Raw genomic sequence first — 18090 nt, 5'->3', positions numbered from 1 at the left:
GTTTGCTGATCTGGACATGGCTTTTGCTTTGGTGTGTGTGGCTGTCTTTTCTTTGCTTTCTGATGCAAACTATCTACTTTTGAAAGAGTCTGCTTTGGACTTCCTAGGACTTGGGTATGCTGCTCAGTAAGTTTGTATATTTGACATATTTCAATGCTGTTGTCAATTATGCTGCATTAGTTCACCAAATCTGCAGATCTTTGCTTTGTTTTTCAACGTACTCATGTAAGCTTCAATCGTTTCATCAGGCCTTTGGTCTCTTGTGTTAAATTTGTATCTTTCCATCGCTGTGTTTGTTTGTGGACTGCACAGCTCACAGAATTTTCGTTTAATACATTATGGATCTTCTTTTGATTCAGCTCGGATAACTAAGCATCTATTTTCTCCCTCTCCCACATAAACAGCAGGCACATATCCAAAAGTACACTCTATCTCTATGGTTTCTGAGCCGGCTAAGTTCAGGAGAATGAACAATTGAGTGTGAGCATCTTTCTCAGAATGTGCAGCTGCGATGGAAATATGGTACTCTTCAGATTCAGATTCAGACAACTTTATTAGTCCCCAAGGGGGCAATTCAGTTCAAGCAGTTCCTGAATGTAAAAAACACCAACAGCAACAACCATGACAACAAGCAGGAGACAGCAGACAGGAATACAATATGTCAGAAACAGCAGGCCAGAACATAATTGTATGGAGTGGCACAGTTGAGTAACAGGGAAAAAATAAATAAATAATGATAAATAAGTGGGCATCAGAGATGCATTCTTGTTTGACTATTCGCCAGTTTTCCATGACATTTCCATCAAGCATCAATCATTCTGGTCTGCAGAATCCGTCTGGAATGCTTGTTGATAAGTATACTTAGCCTTGTCCTAAGATAGCTAGATACACAGTATTAGTTAGCTGCTGGCTATGTCTTCAAACCTCTAAGCAAACTTCACCTTACCTCACTTTCTTGTGGTAAGTCTTTTTTTATGACTAAACCTAAAACTTCAGACACCATGTTGAAAGTTGAGAGGTAGACTTTAGAGAAGATTAGAACCAGATTTTACTGGCAAACTTTGTTTTAGAAGAACAGGCAAACATGAGGGAAATGTCTCCTTCACTAAATTACACATATGCTCAAAAACACATTACTTGTTCATATTATTGAATAACATTATACATCAACTGCCAATAGCAATAACATAGGTCAGTGTTCTACATTCTCCTAGTCAAGATTAAATTCTGTTGGCCCTGAAGAGTGAATAGTGATATAACCCATTTTGTCCAAGCCGATCAAGCCTGTTCCCAATCTAGGACCCCTCTACACCTACCTAGTGGAGTCCTGGAACCATTGCCAGTGCTATAAAATTCTGGGACACAAATAGCCATCAAATTCATCAGAGATTTATCTGAATCGTAAGGTAATACCATGGTTATAGTAGTCACTGACAGATTTCTTAGGGCCTGTTGCCTGGTACCAAACTTCACACTGCAATGGAAACTGCAGAGACCATATTAAGAAAGTGTTCCACTCCTATAATATATAAAATATTGTGTCTAACAGAGGGTTCAGCTCACTTCTCAGTTCTAAAGAACAGTCTCTAAACAACTTAATATTAGCATCAGTCTTTCATAAGGTTACCATCCACAATCTAATGACCAAGTGGAGACACTCAACCAGAAGGGTTCCTATTGCTCCCAGAACCTGAACATCTGGAATGAATACCTTCCATTGGTTGAGTATGCCCAGAATTCACTAACCCACTCTTCCACAGGACTTACACCAACTCAGCATGTTAATGTATGAACCACCTCTCTTATGCCGCATTTCCACTACAAACGCGGCTGAGTCGGGCTGAGCCTTGCCGTGCTGAGTCGGGCTGAGCGGGGCTGTTGGAGTTGCATTTCGACTAGAACCGCACTGAACCGTGCTGGCTGGAAGTGGGTGGACACATTGGGTGGAGTTAGCGAAAGTGGGTGGACGTCAGGTGATGTCGTTAAGCAGCGCAAACAGTGACATCAGTGATCTTTTAAGCGGTAGTCTCACAACCCGAATAGTAAACAATAAACATGGAGGACATGGAGTCGTTAGTGTTGCTGGTCTTGGTGCTGTGGCTTGTTGTCACCGACAACGCGGACAGATACTGGCAAGAGCGTATAGATGAGGCGAGGCGCATAAGGCTTCAGAAATTCTCGTAATTCGTAATTCTTCTCCTTCCGGGTTTGCGGTGTTTACAGATCCCAGCGCGCTCGCGGGGGCGTGTGTGGGCATGTGAGGACACTCCTCCTCACCAATCAGTGCACAGGGGAGTGTCTGCTCACGCCCCCAGCCTCACTCGGCTCACTTTGGCTCGCTTCAGCCCCACTCCAAAACGGTGCGAGTTTTAGGGGCTAAGCAGGGCTGAAGCGAGCTGAGTCGTGCTGGTTTTTGGTAGTCGAAACGCGAGCCGTGTCGGGCTGAAGTGAGCTGAAGCGAGCTGAAGTGAGCTGAAAAAGGGTAGTGGAAAAGGGCCATTAGTGTGGTCTGGCAAAGCTTCAGACATCCTCACAGTTGATGAGTGGATAAGATGTGAACAGACCTGTGAGATGATCTTTATCTGTCTTTAAGGGACTATTAGAAGAGTATACTGATGAGCAACATAGATTGCACCCACAGCTTTGACCTGGGCAGATAGTCTGAATCCCAACCAGGGATCTCAAGTTGAGATTTCCACTGAAAAAGCTAGGTCCAAAATTTATTGGGCCTTTTAATGTCTTAAGACAAGACAAGTGTCATCCCAATTAGAACCACCTATATCATATAGAATTGCTCCCACATTCCATATTTCCCTGTTGAATCCTCCTATCTCCTCATGGGAGAGGCAGACACCTGGAGTCTGCTCAATTTCAAGCACCAGGGTCAATGCCTATGGTATGTCATGGACTGACATGGGTATAGTCCAGATGAATGGTCATGGGTCCCAGCAGAAGACATTCTGGGTTCCTCGTTAATTAAAGACTTTCATAATGAATACCTGGACTAGCCTGCCCCATCTAGTGGCAGACTCTGGCAAAGGGACATCTTGGCTTCAGGAGCAGCCTGTCAAGGAGGGGGTGTGGGCAACACACGAGAATGACTCACAACATTGCATGTTTAATGACAGTGTTTATTGGATTGTGGATATTGGACTTGTTTGTTTTATGGATATTAAAATTTCTGCACATGGTTCCTTATGCCTCATTCTTCATCTGAGTTTCCATTCTTGCACATTCACATACACAGCTGTGCTACCATAATTCTTCCCAAAAAATATTAACATCAAAGTTAATACACTGCCTGGCCAAAAAAAAAAAAAAAAAAAAAACCACACATCCTCATATTTCATGAAATATTTCACTAACAAGTGCTTTTCTTACAGTCACACAGCTGTTTAGTCTCAATTTTGTTAGTTCTCTTTGCACTGTCCATGTTGAAATGCTCTTACTTTCACTATTTAAACATAGTCATGAGTTGTACAGTTTTTAAGTGATCTCAGATTACAATCAAGACATTTTTCTGACCACATTTCTTGCACAAAGTAGATGGTTCATCACTATCCTTATAGGTTTTAACAATGCATTGGACAGTTAACCCAATTTCAGTAATTTCAGCAATCTCCTTAGATGTGTCCTTTGCTTGATGCAGGCTGATAATTTTACCCTTGTGAAACACAGTAACATCTTTTCCATGACCAAGGGATACATGTTCTGACATGGTTGTTTAAGAAATGAGAAGCTACTCATTGCATCAGTTAGGGTTAAAAGAATTGTTGTCAGCTGAAACATATTAATCACTGTAGTAATTATCCAATCAAAGGCTCTTAAGTATTTGCTTATTTAAATCCAAATGGCAACTTTATTTTGGCCAGGCAGTGTAAATTTCTTATGTAGTGCTTACGGTATGTTTGCAGTATTCTGTAGACAACATGAAAGACATGGTGAAATATACTAATTCCTGTATTACACACCAATATGCATGCACGCAGAGCATTTTGGAAACAGATCAGGCAGGAGGAGGGTAAACACATGTGCTTTCAGTCTGCCTGAACAGTTCTCACAACCTTGTAAACATGAATATCTCCCCAAAATAGTATCAGTAGAGCACACCTTTTGTGAATACCAAAAATTAGTTCAAAATTCTAAAAGAGGTGCACCATCTAATACCTGTTCCACATGCTATAAATTCCTTTAATAGCACAAAAACATCTTATAAGGCCAAAATATGAAATACAAATAATAACTTACAAATAATAATTACTCTTACTTCATACTCCTTCATTCTCCTGGCCAGGACCGTACAACTCTAACAGCATCACTCCAGAAAAAAGAATGTCAAAAATATACAATTTTCCCCATTTATAGGTATCGCTTTGGGACAGGCAGAGTGAGGAAAATGAAGCTTAAGGCCTAATTAACAAGGGTCACAGGCATAATGAGCACTGCTGTGGAATTAGGCCACTCCATATTAAATCAGGCTGAGCCACCCATTTCTTAACCAACTATCAGATATATAAATGCAAAAGTGACATACACAAACTGAGCTGGACAGAATGGATATGTGGAAACTATGAAAAAGATGTATAATTTCCACAGAGATATGTTGGTTGAATTTGTAAATAATTGAACATCATGTACAAAAAATAGTTGTTCAATTGTAAAGTTATTACTGTAATGTTATTATTGTTCTAAATACTTTTCTGTATTTTCGAATCATCTCAACAAATGCAATGATATGCAACATACTACAATTCAACTACTCCAGTGTATTTGATTTTTGTCCTGCTCTTATAACTGAGAGGAGATCTGAGGAGGAGACAGAGGCACTGCCCGTGTCTCTTTGTGGTGTAGTTTTACCTGCTAGTTGGTGTTTCTTGGAGAGGTCAATGCCGTTGTCAGTTAATGTCATGATCTCAGTCTGGTGGAGGAAAATGACAGGGACATAGTCATTGATATTTTTAAAGATTTAGCTTTTCACAGATAGCAAAACATATCAACATAGTGGTATTACAGCTTTTTTCCCCATTCAGACTCATTACAAGTGATGGATTTGGACTCTGATCATCTTAACCAACCACTGGGATCAATAAAATGTAAATAGCCTTAGTTACGAACAGCAAACAACTTATGAACAACTAAAAATGTCATTTCACTTGCGCTCACAGAGAAAGACCAGGTAGCATATAATTTCCAAAATGCAGGTTGGTACATGTTATTACTTTTCATTCAGTTTGCAGTATTGTTGTTAATGGTTGTGTGAATGTAAATGTGTGCTTACATGGGATAGATTCATCACCCACTACAACCCTGACCAGGATAATGTGGTTATTGAATGAATGAATGAATGAATGAATGAATGAATGAATGACCTAAATATCAGATTAGAAAACATAGGAAATGTTTACCAGCGCCAGGAGTCTGTAGTTAATGGATTTTTTCCTCATGTGGATTGAAGACTACTTATTTTCATTGGGTAGACATCTGATTAGAAAAATAAAATATACGTGTTTCAAAAGTAGTATTATAAGTCCCAAAATTCTGTTCTGTGCTAGTTTCATCAAAAAAGTCCTGGATTAATTTAGCATTCAGACACCAAGGCCAAAATGAAAGATACCCTGAAGCTACACAGCCCTTCACATTTTCCATTCCAAATTAACCTACTTGCATTCTATATTGGCTCGCCCACCCCATGGCCATCTGTCATCACAGTTTCTATAGATATACATTGGTGATCTCAGGGCAGCTCCTGCTGCATATGCAAAATTTAGATAAATCTATTTTATAGCAGAATCATTTTTAAAATTTATAAGATTCGTGTTTTGTACCAAAACCAGAAATTATTATATTAATAATTTCAGAAATTATTATATTAAATGGACATATGGTCTGAGACAAGACTTTGGGACATTTGAATCAAACACAGGTAATTAGGTAATTCACAAAGCATAAATTAAAGTGACAGGCCCTTATCTACTTTTAAATAAGTGATAAGGTGCATGTTCACTTCCTAAATTTCTGGTGATAAAGAGAGACATTCTAAAGTTGAATATAAATTAAGTAAAATCAAAGCTGAAATTCCTGTGTAGTTCAGCACTTTCTATTGTAAAACACAAATGAAATGCCACCAGGCTGGCAATAGCCCTGGCTTTATAATCAGCTAACACAGCATAATGATCCCTGCTTTAAATTGTCTAGGTTTGTTTTCAACCATTACCATAACATTAGAACCTCCATTTTGGTTAATAGTTGAAAAAAATCATTTAAAAAAATATATTTTTTAAAGCTGCACATATCCATGACCTCAGGGAAACTTACATTATAGGTGGTTATCACATACTCTCTGAAAATATTTGAACAGCAAGTATTATTTTTGCTATACTCTGAAGACATTGGGTTCGCAATTAAAAGATGAATATGAGAAGATGGTTCAAAATTTCAACTTTCATTTCCTGATTTTTACATCTAGATGTGTTAAACAACTTAGAACATGGTATCTTTAGTGTACTTTAGCAGCCCACCCAATTTTTTGGTTAGCAAAAGTATTTGGAACACATAGTCTTAAAGTAAATACTCGCAACATTAACTATTTATTTTGTAAATACCCCTCTGAAGAATCACCACCTTAACATGGTGAAGGGCTTGGGTGTCCCAGTGATCCTGGGAGCTGTGTTGTTGGGGGCATTAGCCCCTGGTAGGGTCTCCCAAGGCAAATTGGTTACAGAAGAGGGGCCAGACTAAAAGTGATTCAAGATCCCAATGAAACGGCAAAGAAAGAGCTGCAGCACCTCGCACGGGAGTGGGAAACCGGAGCCTCCTCCTGGAGCCAGACCTAGGAGGGGAGCTCACCAGTGAGCATCTGGTGGCCGGGCCTTGACCCATGGGGCCCGGCTGGGCACAGCCCGAAGAAATTACATGGAGCTGCTGCCATGTGAGCTCACCACCCGCAAGGACAGGCACCGGGGTCAGGTGCATTGTGAGCCGGGTGGCAGGCAAAGGCGGGAGCCTGGGCATGCTGACCCTCAGCAGCACAGACTAGTGATTGAGATGTGGAACATCACCTCTCTGGCGGGAAGGAACCGGAGCTGGTGCGAGAGGCGGAGTGGTACCAGCTAGATATAGTTGAGCTTGCCTCCATGCATAGCACCGGTTCGGGAACCAAACTCCTGAAAAGGGGGTGGACTCTCTCTCCTTTTCTGGAATTGCCCAGGGTGAGAGGTGCCGGGCAGGTGTGGGGATACTCATGAACCCCCGGCTGAGCACCGCTGTGTTGGAGTTCTCCCTGAAGAATGAGAGGGTCACCTCTATGTGACTGCAAGTTGCTGAGAGGAAACCTATTTCTGTTGTTTGTGCTTATGCACCAAACAGCAGTACAGAGTATTCAGCCTTCTTGGAGTCATTGGGTGGTGTCCTGGAAGGGGTGCCGACTGGGGACACCATAGTTCTCCTGGGGGACTTCAATGCTCACGTGGGCAATGATGGAGAAACCTGGAGGGGGGTGATTGGGAGGAACGGCCTGCCTGATCTACACCCAAGTAGTGTTTTGTTGTTGGACTTCTGTGCTTGTCATGGATTGGCCATAACAAACACCATGCTCGAGCATAAGGTGGTCAATAAGTGTACCTGATACCAGAACACTTTAGGCCAAAGGTTGATGATTGACTTTGTGATCGTATCATCAGATCTGCGACCATATGTCTTGGACACTTGGGTGAAGAGAGGAGGAGAGCTGTGAACTGATCACTACCTGGTAGTGAGTTGGATCAGATGGTGGGGGAGGCTGCCAGACAGACCTGGCAAACCCAAATGTGTAGTGAGGGTGAACTGGGAACATCTGGCAGAGTCCCCTGTTCGTGAGGTCTTGGGACATGGAATCTGAATGGACCATGTTCAAAGCCTCCATTACAGAGGTGGCTGGTAGGAGCTGTGGCCAAAAGGCCGTCAGTGCCTGTCGCGTCAACTCAAAGCACATTGAAAACAAACTGAAAACTCATTCAATTAAACTTCAATTCATGGAATCAATCAAAAACATTCACTTGCATCTCAGCTCCAAACCTGCAGGGGGCAGAGAGAGAATCAGTGTGCGTTAGTAGCCAGAGATCACCTTGAACTTCCTGTAGCAGCCTACACCTGCACGGGAGAAAAGTTTGTGAACAAAGGAATACACAGAAGCAAACAGCGAAAACACAGAAGATTACTTAGCTCACGGTCAAGACGCAACTGGTAGGGAAATGGACATTTGTAATATTAATTTAAATGTTAAAATTAAGTTTGAAATGTAAAAATTGTGATTGTTTCAGTATTTAATCATGTTAATTCAGACTTGCAGCCTGTCTAATAAGATTCAGTTGCTTGCCTATTTATGGGACTAAAATGTTTAGTTTGATGTTGATGCAATTTGAATTGTCTGAATGTAACATTACATCAAGTAGTGGCTCAATTTATATTGTATGAAATGGTGAAAGACATGGTTTATGTTTGTAGGGAATCGCCTGATGCTTATGTTTAAATGAAATAGTATTGTGTATGCTGCATATATGTAAACTGAATATGTGATATTCTAATTTTGCATGGAAGAAGTTGTCTTCTTAAACTTAGTTGCTTTGTTTGCTTATTGAACTACTGTGCTTACAGTAATAGCTATGATGTGTTTAGTTCAAGTTTAAAGTAATGCAATGTATTCTTTTGTTTACTTTAAAGGTTATCAACCTAAATTCAACCTAAGCTAACTACTACCTATCTAAATCCACTATCTATCAACTATCTACTGATCATCTGCTAAATCTACCTGGAAAGCAAAACTGAAAACCTCAATAAACTACAAGTAAAGGAAGATTTGAGTTGTTCCTTTGTGTCCTTCAGACCAGGCTCTTTTCAAGTTTGGGCAAGAACTGAGTAAAACCTAAGATAACTTGACAGTGCCTGTCGTGGCGGTAACCTAAGAACCTGCTGGTGGACAGCGGTGGTGAAGGAAGCCGTCAAGCTGAAGAAAGAGGCCTTTTGGACTTGGTTGGCCCAGGGGTCCCTTGAAGCAGCAGGCAGGTACTGGGAGGCCAGAAGGGCTACAGCTTTGGCATTTGCTGAAGCAAAATCACGGGTGTGGGAGGAGATCAGGGAGGCCATGGAGAAGGACTTTCAGTTGGCCTCAAGGAAGTTCTGGCAAACTGTTTGGTGACTCAAGAAAGGGAAGCAGGGCTTGCCTCAGACTGTGTGCTACTGGGGAGGAGAACTGATGACCCAAACTGGGGATATTGTTGGGCGGTGGAAGGAGCACTTTGAGGAACTCCTGAACCTGTCCTACACTTCCTCCATGGAGGAGGTGGAGTCTGAGGACTCAGGGGAAGCTTCACCCGTATCTCTGGCAGAGATCACTGAGGCAGTCAAGAAGCTCCTCAGTGGCAAGGCACCAGGGGTGGATGAGATTCGCCCTGAGATGCTGAAGGCTCTGGACATTGTTGGACTGTCGTGGCTGACAGGCCTCTTCAGTGTCATGTGGAGGTCAAATACAGTGCCTGTGGAGTGGCAGACTGGGGTAGTGGTTCTTCTTTTCACAAAAGGGGGACCAGAGAGTGTGCTCCAATTATGGGGTTATCACACTGCTCAGACTCCCTGGGAAAGTTTATTCCAGGGTGCTGGAAAGGAGGCTCCAACCGATTGTCGAACCTCAGATTCAGGTGGAGCAATATGGATTCTGTCCTGGCCATGGAACAGTGGACCAGATCTTTACCCTGGCAGGGTTTTTGGGGAGTTCATGGGAGTATGACCAGCCAGTCTACATGTGTTTTCATAGATTTGGAAAAGGCTTACAACCCTGTCCTTCGGGGGCTCTTGTGGGGGGCACTGCAGGAGTATGGGGTATTGGGGCTGTTGCTATGAGCCATCTGGTCCTTGTACAACCAAAGTGTCAGCTGTGTCTGAATTCTCAGCATAAAATCCAACATGTTACTGGTGGGTGTTGGACTCCGCCAAGTCTACCCTTTGTTGCCAATCCTGTTTGTGATATTCATAGATGGGATCTCAAGGTGCAGCCTGGTTAAGGAGGGTGTCTGGTTTGGGAACCTCAAAATTGCATCTCTCCTCTTTGCAGATGATGTGGTTCTGTTGGCTTCTTCAGAGCATGACCTTCAGCAAGCAATGGGATGATTTGCAGCCGAGAGTGAAGCAGCTGGGATGAGAGTCAGCACCTCCAAGTCTGATGCCATGGTTCTCTGCTGGAAAATGGTGGAATGTTCCCTCTAGGTTGGGAGTGAGTTGCTGCCCCAAGTGAAGGAGTTCAAGTATCTCTGGGTCTTGTTCATGAGTGATGGTAAAATGGAGCATGAGATGGACAGGCGGACTGGGGCAGTGTCAGCAGTAATGTGGGCATTGTACCAGTCTGTTGTGGTGAAGAGGGAGCTGAGCCGGAAGGCAAAGCTTTTAATTTACCAGTCAATCTATGCTCCAACCCTCACCTATGCTCATGAGCTTTGGGTAGTGACCGAAAGGATAAGATCGCAGATACAAGTGGCTGAAATGAGCTTTCTCCATGGGGGGCTCACCCTTAGAGTGAGGAGTGCAGACATCCAGAGGGATCTCGGAATAGAGCCACTGCTCCTTCATTTTGAAAGGAGTCAGCTGAGGTGGTTCAGACATCTGATTAGGATGCCTCCTGGGCACCTTCCTTTGGAGGTTTTCCAGGCATGTCCAACTGGGAGGAGACCTCGGGGCAGATCCAGAACACGCTGGAGAGATTATATATCTTATCTGGCCTTGGAGTGCCCCAGAAGGAACTGGAAAGCATTGCTGGGGAGAGGGATGCCTGGAATACCCTGCTTAGCCTGCTGCCACTGCGACCCGACTTCGGATAAACTGAAGAAAATGGATGTATTAAAATAAATAACATTTATTATTATACATACAGGCCACTTTTTCCATGGAATAAAAACATGTATTCTATTCCCTTCTAGTGGGCTTATTGATAGTATGCAATATTGTTATCACATTGCTTATCCTCCATGTACAACCCCGATTCCAAAAAAGTTGGGACAAAGTACAAATTGTAAATAAAAACGGAATGCAATAATTTACAAATCTCAAAAACTGATATTGTATTCACAATAGAACATAGACAACATATCAAATGTCGAAAGTGAGACATTTTGAAATTTCATGCCAAATATTGGCTCATTTGAAATTTCATGACAGCAACACATCTCAAAAAAGTTGGGACAGGGGCAATAAGAGGCTGGAAAAGTTAAAGGTACAAAAAAGGAACAGCTGGAGGACCAAATTGCAACTCATTAGGTCAATTGGCAATAGGTCATTAACATGACTGGGTATAAAAAGAGCATCTTGGAGTGGCAGCGGCTCTCAGAAGTAAAGATGGGAAGAGGATCACCAATTCCCCTAATTCTGCGCCGACAAATAGTGGAGCAATATCAGAAAGGAGTTCGACAGTGTAAAATTGCAAAGAGTTTGAACATATCATCATCTACAGTGCATAATATCATCAAAAGATTCAGAGAATCTGGAAGAATCTCTGTGTGTAAGGGTCAAGGCCGGAAAACCATACTGGGTGCCCGTGATCTTCGGGCCCTTAGACGGCACTGCATCACATACAGGCATGCTTCTGTATTGGAAATCACAAAATGGGCTCAGGAATATTTCCAGAGAACATTATCTGTGAACACAATTCACCGTGCCATCCACCGTTGCCAGCTAAAACTCTATAGTTCAAAGAAGAAGCCGTATCTAAACATGATCCAGAAGCGCAGACGTCTTCTCTGGGCCAAGGCTCATTTCAAATGGACTGTGGCAAAGTGGAAAACTGTTCTGTGGTCAGACAAATCAAAATTTGAAGTTCTTTATGGAAATCAGGGATGCCGTGTCATTCGGACTAAAGAGGAGAAGGACGACCCAAGTTGTTATCAGCGCTCAGTTCAGAAGCCTGCATCTCTGATGGTATGGGGTTGCATTAGTGCGTGTGGCATGGGCAGCTTACACATCTGGAAAGACATCATCAATGCTGAAAGGTATATCCAGGTTCTAGAGCAACATATGCTCCCATCCAGGCGACGTCTCTTTCAGGGAAGACCTTGCATTTTCCAACATGACAATGCCAAATCACATACTGCATCAATTACAGCATCATGGCTGCGTAGAAGAAGGGTCCGGGTACTGAACTGGCCAGCCTGCAGTCCAGATCTTTCACCCATAGAAAACATTTGGTGCATCATAAAACGGAAGATACGACAAAAAAGACCTAAGACAGTTGAGCAACTAGAATCCTACATTAGACAAGAATGGGTTAACATTCCTATCCCTAAACTTGAGCAACTTGTCTCCTCAGTCCCCAGACGTTTACAGACTGTTGTAAAGAGAAAAGGGGATGTCTCACAGTGGTAAACATGGCCTTGTCCTAACTTTTTTGAGATGTGTTGTTGTCATGAAATTTAAAATCACCTTATTTTTCTCTTTAAATGATACATTTTCTCAGTTTAAACATTTGATATGTCATCTATGTTCTATTCTGAATAAAATATGGAATTTTGAAACTTCCACATCATTGCATTCCGTTTTTATTTACAATTTGTACTTTGTCCCAACTTTTTTGGAATCGGGGTTGTATTATGCCACTCTACCCAATGGAGAATGAGCATGCAATATTGTTACAATATTGCACGTTGTCAAGACAACATGAAATCACACGTTGGAGACATAAAACTTCAGCGTTTAGCAAGTGACAGTGACAATATGTAAACAAGCATGGCTGCTAGGTTTGCTTCATTACAAACGGAAGATTTTGAGAGAATTTTGGCTCCCAGGTAGCGCCGTTGTGTGTAGCTGTCTGTTGATTTTAAAAGTAACGAAGAACAGCCCCAATTCCAAAAAAGTTGGGACAAAGTACAAATTGTAAATAAAAATGGAATGCAATAATTTACAAATCTCAAAAACTGATATTGTATTCACAATAGAACATAGACAACATATCAAATGTCGAAAAAGTGAGACATTTTGAAATTTCATGCCAAATATTGGCTCATTTGAAATTTCATGACAGCAACACATCTCAAAAAAGTTGGGACGGGGCAATAAGAGGCTGGAAAAGTTAAAGGTACAAAAAAGGAACAGCTGGAAGACCAAATTGCAACTCATTAGGTCAATTGGCAATAGGTCATTAACATGACTGGGTATAAAAAGAGCATCTTGGAGTGGCAGCAGCTCTCAGAAGTAAAGATGGGAAGAGGATCACCAATCCCCCTAATTCTGCGCCGACAAATAGTGGAGCAATATCAGAAAGGAGTTGAACAGTGTAAAATTGCAAAGAGTTTGAACATATCATCTACAGTGCATAATATCATCAAAATATTCAGAGAATCTGGAAGAATCTCTGTGCATAATGGTCAAGGCCGGAAAACCATACTGGGTGCCCGTGATCTTTGGGCTCTTAGATGGCACTGCATCACATACATGTACAGGCATGCTTCTGTATTGGAAATCACAAAATGGGCTCAGGAATATTTCCAGAGAACATTATCTGTGAACACAATTCACCATGCCATCCGCCGTTGCCAGCTAAAACTCTATAGTTCAAAGAAGAAGCCGTATCTAAACATGATCCAGAAGTGCAGACGTCCTCTCTGGGTCAAGGCTCATTTAAAATGGACTGTGGCAAAGTGGAAAACTGTTCTGTGGTCAGACGAATCAAAATTTGAAGTTCTTTATGGAAATCAGGGACGCCGTGTCATTCGGACTAAAGAGGAGAAGGATGACCCAAGTTGTTATCAGCACTCAGTTCAGAAGCCTGCATCTCTGGTGGTATGGGGTTGCATTAGTGCATTAGTGCATGGGCAGCTTACACATCTGGAAAGACACCATCAATGCTGAAGGGTATATCCAGGTTCTAGAGCAACATCTCATCCAGACGATGTCTCTTTCAGGGAAGACCTTGCATTTTCCAACATGACAATGCCAAACCACATATTGCATCAATTACAGCATCATGGCTGCGTAGAAGAAGGGTCCGAGTACTGAACTGGCCAGCCTGCAGTCCAGATCTTTCACCCATAGAAAACATTTGGCGCATCATAAAACGGAAGATACGACAAAAAAGACCTAAGACAGTTGAGCAACTAGAATCCTACATTAGACAAGAATGGGTTAACATTCCTATCCCTAAACTTGAGCAACTTGTCTCCTCAGTCCCCAGACATTTACAGACTGTTGTAAAGAGAAAAGGGGATGTCTCACAGTGGTAAACATGGCCTTGTCCCAACTTTTTTGAGATGTGTTTTTGTCATGAAATTTAAAATCACCTAACTTTTCTCTTTAAATGATACATTTTCTCAGTTTAAACATTTGATATGTCATCTATGCTCTATTCTGAATAAAATATGGAGTTTTGAAACTTCCACATCATTGCATTCCGTTTTTATTTACAATTTGTACTTTGTCCCAACTTTTTTGGAATCGGGGTTGTAAATTACACAGGGAAAATAATAATATTCGGTTTGACTGCACTAGCAGTGGCCTTCACTAACATTACACCGGCTGGAAGGAAACCGGACTGCCGCATTAACAGCACCAAGTCGTGGGTAAGCTAGCGTTAGCCTTCACTAATGCTACTGCTCCGCCAGCTGGAAGGTAACTGGACTGCCACTCTAACAGCACCGAGTTGCAGGTAAGCTAGTGTTGGCCTTCGCTAACACTACTGCTACACCAGGTGAAAGGTAACTGGGCTACCGCGCTAACAGTACCGAGTCGCGGGTAAGCTAGCATTGGCCTTTGAGAATGTTGATATGAAGAAAGTGTGTATGTATCATAATAATAATACTGGCTGGCTTCTTTTCATGGACAATCAGATATATTCCATTCAGCTAGCATGATATTGAACTCGTCTTTGACTCATTCAGTATCATGCTAGCTGAATGAAATATTTCTGATAGACCACTCAAAGGCAGCCAATATATTAAATATATTTAATTATTATACATATGGGCCAGGTGGCATGGTGGTGTAGTGGTTAGCGCTGTCACCTCACAGCAAGAAGGTCCGGGTTCTAGCCCCATAGCCGGCGAGGGCCTTTCTGTGCAGAGTTTGCATGTTCTCCCCGTGTCTGCGTGGGTTTCCTCCAGGTGCTCCGGTTTCTCCCACAGTCCAAAGACACGCAGGTTAGGTTAACTGGTGACTCTAAATTGACCGTAGGTGTGAGTGTGAATGGTTGTCTGTGTCTATGTGTCAGCCCTGTGATGACCTGGCGACTTGTCCAGGGTGTACCCCGCCTTTCACCCGTAGTCAGCTGGGATAGGCTCCAGCTTGCCTGCGACCCTGTAGAACAGGATAAAGCGGCTAGAGATGATGAGATGAGATGAGATGAGATGAGATGAGATGAGATGAGACATACGGGCCACTTTTTCCATGGGATAAAAACATGTACTCTATTCCCTTCTAGCGGGTTTATTGATGGCATGCAATATTATCATATCGCTTATCCTCCATGTATTACACCACTCTCCCCAATGGAGAATGAGCGTGCAATATTGTTATAATACTGCACGTTGTCAACACAACTCGACATCACACATCAGAGCTGATGTGAAGATCCAATGACACAACTTTTCTGCTGCGCATGCGCACAGTCATTTCTTTGTCAACCGGGAAAGAGCAAAGATCCAGTGCTAGGTTTAAGCACTAAATAAATAAACTGAAAACTGAAACTAAAGATGCACTGAACACCCGAAAAGCTACCAAAACTTGATTAGAGATTCTTCATGCATATTTACAAGAGAAAAACATACGAACAGACATTGAAAAACTGGAAAAGAGACATGTCGGAGATGGTAAACTTCCATGCTAGCGAGTGACTGTGACAGTTTGTACATAAACATGGCCGCAAGGTTTGCTTCATTAAAAGTGGAAGATTTAGAGAGAATTTTGAAAGAGAAAGACGTGCTGAACACCCCAAAGGCTACTAAAACCTCACTGGATATTCTTCATGCACTTAATCTTCCGCATTAAACATATGGAAAAGCTGGAAAAGAGACACGTCAGAGACGTAAACCTTCCACACTAGCGAGTGACTATGACAGTTTGTACACAAACATGGCCATGAGGTTTGTTTCATTAGAAGCAGAAGATTTAAAGCAGAAGATATATTTTGAAAGAAAAAGACGCGCTGAACTCCCGAAAGGCTACCAAAACTTCACTGGATAGTCTTCATGCATATTTACAAGAGAAAAGCATACCAATGGACATCAAAAAACTGGAAAAAGAGAGCAATAGCAAAAATATTGTCAAAGTTCTACTTGGAATTGAGGTAAATTGACAGAGACTTTTACAAGAGGACTTCACTCGTGGACTTCACTTACACTGCAAAAATTTGAAAACTGAATTTGAGGAGAAAATTACTTTAATACTAGTGAAATTATCTTGCTGCACTGACATATTTTTAATTGATAAGACATATTAGAATAAGTTGGTTGCAATCTAGAACTAAGTTTAATAATCTCAGAATTGGTGTCTTGTATTCTTCTAATAGGAAATGTTCGGTAGTTTCAACTATTTTCAAGATATTTTCACTTGCTAAGATATCATTTTTTGCAGTGCAGCAAAGCCCTTTTGTTTTGAACAACTGCAAGGTAACAATTAACTACTAGCAAAAGTAACAATGAACTTGAACTGTCAATCTGTTTATAGCTTGTATATAAGTTGGGTTGTTGTTCAGGCTTTTTGGACTTGTACCATTTTTATTGTTAGAACTTTGACTTTGTACATGTGCATTGGGTTGACAGAACATTGAATTACATTCTATCAGAATCAGCATTCAATATTGGTAAGTTACCCCTCTGTTCTTAACTTTTTGTAAAATCTATAATTGTTCCATTGAATGTGTATGTATAATAATAATAATAATAATAATAATAATAATAATATTGGCTGGCTTTTTTTTCATGGTATATCAGATATATTCCATTCAGCTAGCATGATACTGAACTCGTCTTCGACTTGTTCAATATTATACTAGCTGAATGGAATATCTCTCTTATACCACTCAATGCCAGCCAATATTATTTAAATATTTGATTGCATATCACTTGTTTGCAGCAACTGTATCAAGATGGGGCCCCACTGACATCATCAAACTGTTGCATTCACCTGCTGTGTTGCTTTTCCATGCTGGTACTGCAGCTTCTTTCAATTTGTTTGTTTGTTTCAGGGGGGTTTCACCTTTCAGTCTCCTCTTCAGGAGGTGAAATGCATGCTCAGTTGGGTTTAAGTCTGGTGATTGAATTGGCCAGTGAAAAATCTTCAACTTTTTTCCCCTAATGAAGTCCATTGTTGTGTTGACCTTGTGTTTTGGCTCATTGTCTTGCTACAAGATTAAGGTCCTCCCAAATAGACTGGATGCAATCTGATCCTTACTGCTGAGAAGTGGTTTGCATCTTCAAATGGTAGGTGATACCTTCACCCCTGCCCTGTGGAGGTTGTTAGTGATATCACTGACTGTTGTATTCAGATTTTTCTTCACAGCTCTCACAAGGTTTCTGTCATCAATTGCTGTTGTTTTCCAAATTGACATTCCAAATTGTTGTCTTGGCTATATCCCATGCTTATGCAATGCCTCTGATTATTTTCATTTTTTTTCTCAGCTTCACAATGGCTTGCTTTTCTCCCATAGACAGCTCTCTGGTCTTCATGTTAGTTTATCTGTGTTAGCAATAATGAAATCTACACAGGCAAAACTTAGGTTCAAACAGAAGGTACTATATCCTAAGTTGTGTAAGACATCTAGATGTAAATATCAGGAAATCCTAAAAAGCTGAAAAAAATTCTGGAAAAGTTGATCCATCATCTCATATTCATCTTTTGACCTCAAATCCAAATGTGCTCAGTGTATAGCAAAAACATAATAATTGACCTTGCTGTTCTAATACTCTCAGTGGAGATTGTATTGGTGGATCATATTCAAATGGACATTTATTCATTCATTATCCATATTGCTTATCCATTCTTATCTATTCTCAAGAAGCTTATCTATTCTCAAGAAGTTCTATGGTTGTTCAAAATCTTATGTTGCCCTACAAGAGAGCACTTTCTCTAGAAAATGACTAGATG

At 41.4% G+C, this 18090-nt stretch overlaps 1 protein-coding gene across 3 annotated transcripts in view; it reads right to left on the bottom strand.

The window, feature by feature from the left end:
- The window catches only part of anks1ab (ankyrin repeat and sterile alpha motif domain containing 1Ab), a 119047-nt gene that overhangs the window by 84464 nt on the left and 16493 nt on the right, over positions 1-18090 (bottom strand). For all 3 annotated transcript variants that reach the window (XM_060919322.1, XM_060919324.1, XM_060919323.1), the window contains exon 2: positions 4858-4918. In XM_060919322.1, the coding sequence (XP_060775305.1) occupies positions 4858-4918 (61 nt within the window). The remainder of the gene's footprint in view (positions 1-4857; positions 4919-18090) is intronic.

The sequence above is a fragment of the Neoarius graeffei genome, chromosome 4, assembly GCF_027579695.1.
Source record: "Neoarius graeffei isolate fNeoGra1 chromosome 4, fNeoGra1.pri, whole genome shotgun sequence".
Taxonomy (NCBI): Eukaryota; Metazoa; Chordata; class Actinopteri; order Siluriformes; family Ariidae; genus Neoarius; species Neoarius graeffei.
The sequence above is the reverse complement of the archived record's forward strand: the minus strand, read 5'-3'. Positions and strand labels throughout refer to the sequence as shown.